Source organism: Tachypleus tridentatus, chromosome 7 (genome assembly GCF_004210375.1).
Source record: "Tachypleus tridentatus isolate NWPU-2018 chromosome 7, ASM421037v1, whole genome shotgun sequence".
NCBI lineage: Eukaryota > Metazoa > Arthropoda > Merostomata > Xiphosura > Limulidae > Tachypleus > Tachypleus tridentatus.
The window spans coordinates 57,384,676-57,398,097 of NC_134831.1; the positions used below are offsets into that span (position 1 = coordinate 57,384,676).

The following is a 13,422-nucleotide window of genomic DNA, read 5'->3' on the forward strand; positions in this document are numbered from 1 at the left end:
AAAATCTGAATTAAACCATCAAATTGTCACACCTCAACACAAAACAATATCCATTCCTAATGTTTAGTAAATAGTAGTACCAAATAAGCATGATTTCTCACAGGTTACTATAGCAAAACAAAGTTATGATTATAATTTTCAATTAATAAATGCACTTCCTATTCAATGTAACTTTTTGTTTCTTATATCAACAAACTACACAAGCACCAACAGATTGACAACATGAAAAATAACAATTAAAATTTAAAACTATTATGTTCAATATAAAGAAAACAAAAACAAAAAAATGTAGGTGAGCTTATTACCTACAAATATTAAGGACATAAAATTTATAAGTAAATAAGTAACAATTTCCTTCAAACATTTTATTTATAGATCATATATTATATTATTTCACAGCAATCTGCTTTTTAAAAAATTAAATAAAAACTTCTAAAAATAAAACTTACTTATAAAACCTTTAATGCCCAGGGATTCAATTTCATTATAAACCAAAAGTCTACTATATGTCTCTACTAGAGCAGGGGCTAAAGGTGTAGAAGTCTTGCTTTGAACTTGTTTGACAACATGGGTCACAATGTGGGACATAATGTTGTGGATTAGGCTGTCAATAAAGAGTGAAATAGTAATTAACTTGCAACTATTACATCAATTCTGTGTTTATATGTCATGAATTCATTGGTATGATAATGATTTTAGTTTGTTCACAACACACTTTAAATACCTTCAAATATATAACTTTTTTATGTTCATGTTATACACTGGTTCACAATCAGTAATTTATGTTAGCAGTTTTAGAACTGGTAAAATTAACAGCTAATACATTAGAAAAATAATCTTCCATTCCACATTTTGACTAACTTTTGAAAATTGATTCATTGAACTGTATGATTTGAGTCTATGACATTTATGTTGATTGTAGATCAGCATAGCATATGAAGAATGTGTTATGAAATTTTCTGATGTGCCTCTTGGTGGACAGATACTACCTTCCAAACAGGGGACCTCTAGAAATATGTCTTATTTTTTAATATAAAAAACTAATAACCAAATAGTGGTAGATAGAAAAGTAAATGTAAAATACATTTTAATGTATCAAATCTTTATATGTTTAATCCTAAACAGAAAAAATAAATGAGGGAGATAATGGGAAGGAGCGTTATTAGCTACTGGGGTCGCATAATAAACTGTGCTAATAAAGTAAATAAAATAACCATTGAACTTGTATAGTAAAATGTTCAATAGTCACCTACACTATGAAATCATGACACATTTAGTCAAATTTACTAGTGTATTCCAAACACTTCATCAGTGTAAGGTATACCTTGGGCATGCTTTCAATCACATAAATGCTTCTGAAAGATGTTTTTCAACAGAAGGGAATCCTTTATCTCTTGGCCATATCTTCATGTTTAACCCTTTGTATTGATAAATTTGATGTGTTATGTTATTACCAGCACAAGTTCATTTTGGCAGTATGATGTTATCAGAGCAAGCTTCCAAGTTTGTTGCCATAATACTTGTCCTGATTTTATTTTCTAGTGACAAACTTTCATCTCTCCTGGCACTTCATAACATTTCACTTTGCTGTGCAGTGCCATTCTGACAATTAGTCAAAGATGTCTGCTGTTGCTTCTGCTGAGAAAACAGATGAGTCACACACCTATTTATCTCAGAAAATGACTGAAATTTGTATTCATGTAGGTGGTGTACTTTTGTGTTTTCATCTCTTCAGCCAGATGGTTGTGCATGAAACTAACAAGTATATCATGATCAGGACCAATATTTTCCTACCAGACTGAGCATCATACACTGGATGCCTAAGCCCATCCAAGAATAAACTCATCTGTATCTTCAAACTTTGAAACCTAAATTATACCACTCTACTTCATATTTGGTGTGACACCTAGGGAGCAGGTAGCATGCATTTGCAACTTAATGGCTAAGATATGTTGCTTGTAGATGCCTTCTATTAATTGCTTAACTCTTAAATATCAGGATGTATAAATTCAATATCAACAACAAAAAATAGTTGAAATACTTTGAAACTTCAAAATTACTTTCTTTAGGTTATGTTGCATATCAAAATAAAATATTTTCTTAAGTGAAGATTTGAAAATATTTAATTATAATGTTCTCACAATGCTCACATTTGTTGGTATATCTTAATTACAGATTTTTGTGTCTTCCTACATTCTTCTAAAATTTTTCAAAGTTTTATCTTTCTTTCAATTAAAAAAAACACGTTTTACCATACTTACTATCATCGACAAACAATAAAAATAATTTTTTTTACCATAAACACATTATCAAACCAACTTTTTAAAAAACTGTTAATAAAAAGATTTATCTCATAAGTTTTAAACCAATTTTATATTAATCTATATATAGTTGTTTCACATATCTTTCCATGATTTTTATTGCTTACATAAGCAGTTTTTAATATTAACTTCTGATCAAAGCAAGTTTCTTACATAGATACCATATACTGACTTACTCATAAAACAGAAGAGCTGTATCAACAGCAAGCTACACAGTCAAAGGGCTAGTGTAAATACAATAACCATGTTGGTGAAATGGAACTGAATGTTTAAGTGCAAAATGACTTAATTAAATCTAATTCATTTTGTTCCATAAGAAACATTTTACATTAGAGAGAAACATTATAATTCAAAGGAAGTACAAAATGGCACAACAAGATTTAGAAAAAAACAAAAACATCAGGATGTATATGTCAAAAATTTTCACAAACATTTTCTCTTAGACAAATATCACACACCCAGACTTTTATTACTTTACTAAAATAGAAGATATATTGGGTTATACAGTTGCAAAAATCAGAAAAAGAAAACAGAGCTTTAATCACACATTCAGATCGTTAGCTTATGACTCCTCAAAGCTGAGATAAAAGCAATTATATTATACCATGATAAACAAGATTGAGGAATGGCAATTGGTTAAAATCGATAAAACTACACTTCTACTGAAGTTACAAAGCAAAATTAACACTTTTTTTTTCTTCAGACTATTTCAAGTATTTCTTAAGATCTACTAGCACCAAATTTTATGCTCAGAAAAAGCATTGAATATTCAAAACACTTAACATTTTTGTTTACAGACATTACGTTCAAAACTTGCAAATCTTCTCATTTTATGTATAAAATTAAATAAAAATAACTTAATGAATGACTTCCTACCCTGAAATTTTTTAAGTGTGTAGAAGAATGGAAGAATGACTAAGTTTATTTTGTATAATGTTTAAAATCAATGGTGCAATTTTTAAACTCAAGACAAAATACACTCATCTGAGCATGATAGATTTGAGGCCCCAATAAATTTTGACCAAGACACATCCATATATAGTCAAAGAAAAAAACACTGACAACTAAAATCATATATTTTATTTTATTTTTATTATACAAGTAATGTTAACAGTTCCAAAACATGGCAGCAGTGCAACTAGTTTTCAATATAAAACTTTATTTATGTAGAGTAAGCATATATTATAATATACTTATTCTTGGCTGGAAAAATATGTTAAGCACAACTAATCACTTTTAAAGTCAAACAAACATTGGTGCTTTGCTTTCTCATGTGAACTGACTGTTAATCAACACAGTTCATTATCATTAATTTCTATTACACTTGCATAATGTTAGATGCATAACTGCAACATTCAGCTTGATTTAATCTCACCAGAGGTAACCATTTCTGCAACAAGTTACATTGAAACAAAAATTTAATATCAGATGACATTTAATCATTCACTAGTTACTACCTACACAAACAATGATTTAAGAAAAATGTAAGTAAGAGGTTAGAGTATGTATTTGTGTATTTTTTATAGCAAAGTCACATTGGGCTATCTGTTGAGTTCACCGAGGGGAATCGAACCTCTGATTTTAGCATTGTAAATATGAAGACTTGCTGCTGTACCAGCGGGGAACAGAGGTCAGAGATCTTTAAGTTTTCATTAAGGTATAATATTTATGAGAAGCTATGAGTAAATTTAATTTTTTTTATTTGTGTACAGTTGTTGATAAAAGGACAAAAAGCTTTTGCTAAAAGCTGTCATAATCTATTGAAAACAATACCTCATTTTGGTGTGAACTGTTAGAGAGTCGAGAACAATCATGGATAGTGGTTGCACTGGGCCCAAAACAGTGGAGCTGGATGTGTTCAGAGCAGCCTGTTGAGATTTCTGATTCCCGTAAACAGCTTCAACCAGCACCCCCATAGGCCGAGAAAAGTAGTCTTGGTTTGTGCTATCTAAAATTTTCAAGCATAAGATAAATGTTTCAAACTTCCTTTCCATTCAATTATTAAAATTTATTTAATATTTATTGTATATGATAACACAGGCCTGCATGGTTTTATTCTCTTTAAATTTTTACTTGTTCCTGTATGCTGAATTCGAAAATCATATCTATCCATTTCTTCCATCTTTTCACAAAAAAATCATATGTATGTTTACATAAATGAATCACTTTTATTGAAATCAGGCCCCATTTTGTTATGCTTAAAATGTTGGCAACCACTGGCTATGGTTTTCTTCAGAGCAATTGCATGCAAGAGTTTTATCAATTATTCTAGAACCCATGAGAAATACACTGCTAGTGCATAAACAATTAATAGGCTGCCTGACATGTCATTTCTTGATAGTATTTGTTTGTGTGTGCACTTTGACATTATTTTCTTCTTTTCAATCAATTAAATAACCCTATCATATTCCATTGTATTTTGGGTAAATTATTATCATCACTTTTTTTAAATGGCAAAACATTATAGAACTAGTAAAAAAAAGTGTATTTACAAAATGTAACTGTTTCTAAACCAGGACAAAGCAGTCAGACTTACAAGCATTGCATAAGAGTGACACAGTGTAGTTTGTATTCAAGCTAATTGGCAGATCAGTACTCATCAAACTGCGTTGCAAGAACCTGAAAGAATAATTGTATAATTTAGTATTGAATTTTAAAGCCATATGATTATATCTTATCCCCACTAGTCTCAATGTCTAAGCTAAATACTTTTAAATAAAAAGTGTACTTTTTATCTAAATGTAGATTAGTTTCATGGAAATCATTATCCCACAAATATATATAAAAGTTATATTTTCTTCTAAGATATAACACTACATACTTATGACACTAGAGATATTTTATTTATATTCTTAGAATTCTCCAAAATGATGGGCACTTAGAAAATTACAAATTATCTTTGACAATCATATTTAATTGCATAGAAAATTTATAATACAAGGTGAAAATATCTGCTTTTTACTAAATAAAATGATACAATACATACAATTAGTTGTAAATAAACACTGAAATAAAAAATTAACTGCATTAAGTAGTATAAAGCACGTGGTGACTTTATCTACTACATTCCATGACATGTCTTGCTTAACATGCAACTAGACTTCTGACAAAATATGCATTAGTGTTACTAATCAGTCTACTTTTTTTTACATTAATTTCTAAATGTTTCTATTAAGTGGCCTCAAAGTCACACAATAAATCAAGATATTACAGAAGAAAAAAAATCAAATACCAACACTAATTTTATTAAAAGTTTAAATTTGTACTTAATTTATGATGTTTTTCATATCATCAAGTAACAGAGAAAAAAATATTTATTGCTGATAGTCCTTCAAATACAACTTAATAAAATTATAAGGTTACAAAAACTACTACACATTTTTAGAATACCAATATCATCTGGTGGTGGAGGAAAAATTACTAGACATTACAAGACTAATTAAAATAATACATACTCTAAGTGGGTCTTAAGAGCTTGAGGTACAGGTCTCTGAAGATTAACTTTATCCGTCTGAACTCTTTTCATAAGATGTATCCAGATCGAAGTGATGGCTAGACTATGGGTTGCACTAGCTTTGGTTACATCTGGGAGGGGTAGTGGCTCTTTCTCAGGGTACAACAGATCATACAGTTTGAGGACTGGAAGAAAATCATTCAACTAGAAAGGAAGAAACAAGTTTAAGAAATTTCATGTTATTAAGGTAATTCTTTATACTATTTCTTAATTTTAACAATGATCATATCAGCAACTAGGCTGATAAAATTGGTGGGTTTTGGGTGTGCTAAGGTAGTAAAATCTAAAAGGCTTTTAAAACTAATATGGGTCAGGTATGGCCAGGGAGTTAGGGTGCTTGACTCAGAATCTTTGCATCACAGGTTTGAATCCCCTTCCCACCAAACATGTTTGCCCCTACCTAAGGGCATTATTATATGATGATCAATCCCACTTTCCCTCAGTAAAAGAATAGCCCAAGAGTTGACAGCAAGTAGTAATGATTAGTTGCTTTCCCTCTAGTCTTTCACTGCTAAATTAGGAACAGCTAACACAGATAGCTCTCATGTAGCTTTATGATAAATTCATAAGAAAACTAACACGTGCATATAGTTTTTGCTCAAAAACATTTTGGTGGTTAATAAAACCAAACCACCAAAGTATTGTAATGCAAACAATTCCATAGAGAAAAGAACTCTTCAGACTTTCTTGTGTAGATAAATTACTTGTGGTATTTTAGGAGTCAAGGAACAAAATTCTATGTACTATTCAATCTCATTTGATTCATTGAAAGTTACACAAGGCAAACTGGTGCAGACACAAACCAATACCATGAAAAGTTATGGTAGATTGTTTATGGAGAAAAACATCTATATTCTGTCACTTTGCAATTCTGGATGTTTGCCCCCGAGAGCAAAAATAATAATAGTTTATGGTGTTCAAATTTTTAAAGAAGTTCATCCAAGGGATATTTGAAGCCTCTGAGCCATGGTGTCAAAAAGAATAGAGAAAGAGATTACAACAATTAAGTTTATTTCAAATTGCTGAAGAACTCACAAGCAATATATTCACTAATATATGGCCATTATCTACATAACAGACTTCCTGTGGAAAGACCTCACCAGTAGCTTTCTCCATGTTTTCAAAACAAATTTAATGTAGTGGTCATCTTGAAAGTATGTAAAGAGTTCTAAACACATTGTTCCTAAAGAGTTTTAAGCACGTCACTAACCTAAGAATTCCTAGGATATCAGATCTGGGAATTTTATCTATAGTCTTTGTAGATGTTTTTCTTGTTACTGATACTGGATTTGTTATTTATTTTTAAAACTACAAAAATAGTTCTGAACTATAAAAATTCAGATAAGGATATTCAAAGTTTGAAATTACTGAAAATAAAGGAAGTTAAAACTGGTTATATATATAAAATATGTTTCTGATCAATCATAAATGAACAAATCCTGACTTTTATATATTTCTTTTCTATAAAAGTTTTATTTTACATTGTGTAGACCAAGGAGTATACACATTTCCATAGATTTCATTTCAACAAAATTAGAATTAGAGAAAAAAATATTTTTAGACTTAAATCTAACATAAAAAAGTATAATAAAAAATATATTTATTACTTGCATAAAAAACATATTTTGGAGTTAATTTTCTTCAAATTCAAAAGCTAAAAATCACATAAACACAAAATATAATTAATGTTTTTAGTTACATGGTATATTCTTTACCACATTTGTGTCTTGTGCAATATTATTCTGTAGTTTGTGTAACCAACAAAACTGGGGTCTGTCAAATTGATAGATTGGTTCATAGATTTTAAATGTTATCATGCTGAAAATAGAGGGGGGAGGACAGGGAATATCCCTCCAGTTTATAAAAGGTTAAACTCACCCAATCCTCATTCATCAATTAAGAAAATATTTTAAAGACATACATTAAAAGTTAACTTATTTTATAAAAAGATACAAGTTAGTTGAAATGATATCCATAAAGTTAAAAAAAAGAATAAACCAGTTTTGTATGTTCTTTATAAATACAAATAATACCAAAATTAAAAGCTACTTCTGATAATCACAACATTTAGTAATATACTACAAAATGTCCTTTGCACAAACATGTACAAACATAGACTTAAGTTTCTAAGCAAGGGTAACATTATGCAAATTGTTATTATAAAAGTAAACTAATAATAAAAACATACTGGATGTTTCTGGATACTTCCTGATATAAACTGCAATAAAACCCACATTAGATGATCACGACCTTTCTTCAGGTTTCTTCCAGCTAACTGCACATATATTCAAAACAACGTGTTACACATGTTCTTCAACTTCACTGTTTTTCAACAAAAGTAATTGGACATAACTGGTTTTACAATATAACCTTAATAATAAAAATTTTATTAAAACATGTTATTTACATCCATTTATTCAATAACTACAAAATTAAAACAGGCCATTTTAAATACATAAAAATAACAATAAATCAGGTTTTTCTACCCTGCTAAGACTGTTTATTATTAACTGCAGATGAAGTAATTATTATTAATATAATAATTACTTTTAAATAAGACTTATGTATTTTATTTCAAAGCCATGCCAATCTTGTAGTTTACACACACACACACACATGAAACTTCAACCTAAAACAAAATACATCCATTGTCAGTCCTTGTCATTATTAACTAATTCATAACATGTCAAAATATTAGAGTTAACTAATTTTTCACAACTGGCTGAAGACAACAAAAAGAAGTAGGACTTGTGACATTATGGGTCCATGCATTCAGTTCCTAACCCCTAAAGTTATCTTCAATAGCAGCTACTACTTGACATTTGCAAAATTTGCATTTGGATTGATCTGTCAGACAGAATATCTCAAATTGTTTCAGGTGTTACAATCACAGATATCTTATTTTACAAGTTAATAAATAATAAAGACTAGTATTGGACACATTTTTCTTTTTTTTTTAAGATTAGAATCTCATAAAAGACATCTTGGCTTAAATTTTTATACAACTTTCATCAGAATTATTTTTGACTAAAAGACTGACTACTTTATTAATCTAATCAAATTTTACCCAGATATTGATTTCACTTTTTATTTTTTAAATAATTAAAAAACAGAGAGAGTTGAATGATAACCACAGAGTTGTATTTTAATTCACAAGTTCAATGTAACAAACCCAATCTAATTGATTTACTTAAAAAATGTCTACCTGCCCAAAATATAATTAAAATAACTGGCAAATGTAATTGATCATGATGCGTGTAAAAAACTGCTTGTTTATCCACCCTCCATGCAAAAACCATTGTGCCCTGTAAGTAGAGCTGGGCAACTAGCTTGATTAAGGTCTCATAAACTAAACAAAAGTATATTTATCCTTTCCCAGACCATTATCTTGAACGTTTACAGAAGATAAAATGAAAAAATCAAGTTTTGAGAAGTTTTTTTTCCATTTCTTCCTTTGCATTACCTCCAAATAAAATATAAAACTGAAATGTTCAAACAACATTTTGTTTTCATATATGACTTACTAAAAGTTGTTTTGCATAAAATAATTACAAAACAAATACTAATAGCACTAATTATCACTTTTTACACTCTACCATAATATTATTTTGGATGGCAGAAATAGTTAAATTTCCTGCCTATGTGGTACAATTTATCAGTGGATAAAATAAATCAAAGAAATGTGAAGATTTTTAACAACTTTTTAATATCTTATTTTCAGATCAAAAACTTTGAAAATAGAACATTTTTGAAGTTGGTGATATCAAACACTGTAAAATTCAGGTATCTGCACATTTTGTTTTACAAACTGCAAGTTATTAAGCTGACAAAATTTAAAACATGGGATTATTCTCTTGTTACAATCTAGTCAGTGAAAAATCTCCCTTCTTTATCTAATATCAAATGTAAATCACCAAATATTCAGCTTGTACACACTGAGACTTGATCATCAAACTATGTTTGATATAGAGGAAGTTGCTAATCATTTTGTATTGCTCGTGTAATAATGAAACTTAATGGATTTCCCCATATATTTTATTCAAATAAAGATAGAAGATTTTTGGCACAAAAGAAATATCACAATGGTAGCTTGACACTTAGTGAAAAGGTAATCACTGATAGAGTACAAAGTCTGAAAGGCAGAGAGATTTACTCTGTTCTCTATTTCTTACAATTTGAAACAGCTGTACAGGACAAAGATAAGTTTACTGTATAATGTAAAATAACACAAGTACTATAATCACTGATAGAGTACAAAGTTTGAAAGGCAGAGAGATTTACTCTGTTCTCTATTTCTTACAATTTGAAACAGCTGTACAGGACAAAGATAAGTTTACTGTATAATGTAAAATAACACAAGTACTAAATATTAATATTCATTTAAAGGTTTTAGAAGACTCTTTGTTGCACCACTTTTCAACAACTGAACTAATCCATAATGTTTTATTTGTATTCAGTAAGCTGTGAGGCCAGTTGTGTTTGAAACATGGCTTTTAGGTCAGCAGTTATGCATTTATTGCATAATGATACAGTACAGAACCAGGTTTGTATTTCATTTTAAAACCTAAACTTACTAAAAAATCAAATGTTGCTCCACTCTGAATATGTCACAAAAAAGACATGTTTTTGCCCACCTTTGCTTAAAGGTTCCTTACTTTCTCCCCATCTCCCACTTTTAACCCTTTATATGTGGGTACCCCTTTTCTGCAAAACATCAGGGAGTTTTGCCAAGTTACATTAAAACGTAATTAAACTACTTTATTATTATTCCACAGAAATAAACCTGGTAACAAAACATAGTTACTTAATCAAATTGTAGTACTAATTAAGTTTTAAATACATAATTTTATAATGATATATTTAAGTAATCCTCAATCTTGACTTGTCTTCTAAAAGTTTTAAAGGTATTCTAGTTAACTACAATGCTATACATAAGCCTAAAATTACTGCTTAACATAGAGCTGATGATATTTACTCACAAATGACACCTAGTCTGAAGAGGATTAACTTTTAATTCAGATACTAGAAGGATACTATGTGAAAAAAAATCTGTGTGTAAGCAAAACAGAGAAAGAAAAATGAAAGTTACAGAACTGAACATTTCAGATAAATTTCCATTGGCTAGTATATTGTTATGTGATTGCCATATTCACCTTATCATGTAAAGACAGCACCATCTGGGGAAAGCTTGTATATTGGAAAAGAACAAAATAGATGAGCTGACATGAGAGGTGTTGCCACAACAACTGTGTGGAAGTCCAATCTTCATTACTATCTGCTTCATTCTCAGATCTTTCCATTGCAACAAGTAGCAGTTCCACCAACTGTTCTTCAAGAGCTTGACAACTTTGCTTGTGCTGACAAATCATAAAAGTACATTAGGTGTGCAAAATAAAGCATATTAACTAAATAATTGAATGTTGTTTGTTTTATTAACCATAAGATAATTACAGAGACCTATTATGAATATATTAGCAGATTGATTCTAGTGTGTCAAAGAACTAATACAGCCAGTTATTAGAAAAACTTTTCAAACAATGCTAAATTATCAATTTCAATGATTACTGATGTGATAATGAATCAACAGTTAATACATTACATAGGCTTCTCAATGAGGTAAATTATTTCCAGATAAGTTTTCTTTTAAAAATAATTGGTTTTGAATTTTTTGCAAAGCTACATGAGGGCTATCTGTCCTAGCCTTCCCTAATTTAGCAGTGAAAAACTGGAGAGAAGGCAGCTAGTCGTCACCACCCACCACCAACTCTTGGACTATTCTTTTATCAACAAACAGTGGAATTGACCATCACATTATAATGTCCCCATAGCTGAAAGGGTGAACATGTTTGGTGAGATGGGGATTTGAACCTGTGACCCTCAGATTACAAGTCAAATGCCCTAGCCACCTTGCCATACTAGCCCTATTGCAAATAAATGAGAAATCTGAAATCAAAATTTTCACATTGCTACACCAAATCACAGAGCCAATTTACCACTTTCAAAAAATCAATTATATTTTATTACAATATATGATATACTTGTAAAGTGCTACACAGTTCTCAAATAATCAATAGTTTTAATTTCACAGGTCAATAATTATTTTTATTTACCCTTGAAGCAGAATACGTTCAAGGTCTCTGCAGTAGTACATTTACAATACTTAGATCTTTTCATAAAGTTTTCTGTTCAACTTTACTCACATTAATCCTAATTTTACAGTTCGGGTTGGGGGTTGTTGTCAGTGTACATGTCATGATGTTTTACATTTACATTCAAAATTTCTTTAAATATCTGTATTATCTATCTGTATCAATAAACTTAGCATCAAAAATTAGTCAATAAACCAAATTTTTTACTTTATAAGTTCTAATTTCAAAAGTTCAATAAATTCTTAGTCTTCACTCCTACATATGATGTGATACTTTTTCACTTATGATAGCCCATCTGCAATAAATAAAAATTCAATACAGTACTAATAACAACAGTACCAACAATTAAAGTTTACCTTTATTGAGCCTGAATGTAAAATTGTACAAGACCCACATGTAATCACTAAATTTCATTCTATCTAGTATATTTTTTATGTTGTTTTGAAAGTGACTAAAAATATAAAATTCAAAAACTTGTTAGGTTAGATAAGAAATCATAAGTTATCATTTTCTTATGCTAAAAAGTAATTTCCAATAGATACTTATCTCCACTAACTTGTCAATCATTTACTGCCCTCTAATCCATTGGGGTATAAAGGCTGGCATGCAACAACCCTCTACCAATAGGAGCATGACTACTCAACTAAAGCAGCTGGATCCCTCTTTTCTACTTTAAGTGAACCTCACTTTCAAGATTGAGCTCACAAAAAACAAAAGAACACCAGAAGTGGGGGAGGAAGTGTGAGAGTGGAAATCTGTTTTCAACATAAGAAAATGATAACTTCAAATGTAATGCATACCTCCTCTCACACAACAGTTAGAATCCCACAATGAGTAGGTGGAGGAAGGCAGATGATATCTAAAAGTGATAATACAGCCAAGTGGTGTAGGTAATGAGCAACGTAGGTATGAGGAGTAGCCCACATTCCAGAGTATGATGAAAATGAGCCAAGAGACATGGGGATATGTCAAACCCAATGAGAAAAGACGTGATAAAGATAATATCTTTTCAAGGAAAGGGAAGAGTAAGCAAACCTATTAAGCTGACAAATTCAACCCATAAGGGTAACAGAAGAAAGGTCACATGATACAGAAGAATTCCAGGGAATAAGTAAATAAGAACAGGAACCACAAAGGGAAACCTGGAGGGCTACATAGTACCACAAGAATTGCACAGGACAGAAAGGATGATCTGGATCTGACCTGGAATAAATATGGAGAATGGAAAAAATGAAGTGCCAAAGCAAAATCACTGTCATGGGCAGCTGAGGTATTGGAAAAGAATAGTGCAGGTACAACACAATATATGTATTACAATAACAGTTAAGGGAAACATCTATCACAAAAACATCATACATACAACGACCAAAAGCTAGAAGGAGAAGGAAACAGATCTTGAAGGAAATAAGTATGGGAAACATAAAGCCAAGGGTTCAAA

General features: G+C 30.2%; 1 protein-coding gene across 1 annotated transcript in view; it reads right to left on the reverse strand.

The window, feature by feature from the left end:
* Window positions 1-13,422, reverse strand: part of MED23 (mediator complex subunit 23) — a 106,632-nt gene that overhangs the window by 61,774 nt on the left and 31,436 nt on the right. Inside the window, 6 exon segments of the mRNA XM_076511876.1 lie at window positions 450-604; window positions 4,095-4,269; window positions 4,858-4,940; window positions 5,777-5,979; window positions 8,024-8,110; window positions 10,989-11,192. Coding sequence (XP_076367991.1) covers window positions 450-604; window positions 4,095-4,269; window positions 4,858-4,940; window positions 5,777-5,979; window positions 8,024-8,110; window positions 10,989-11,192 — 907 coding nt within the window.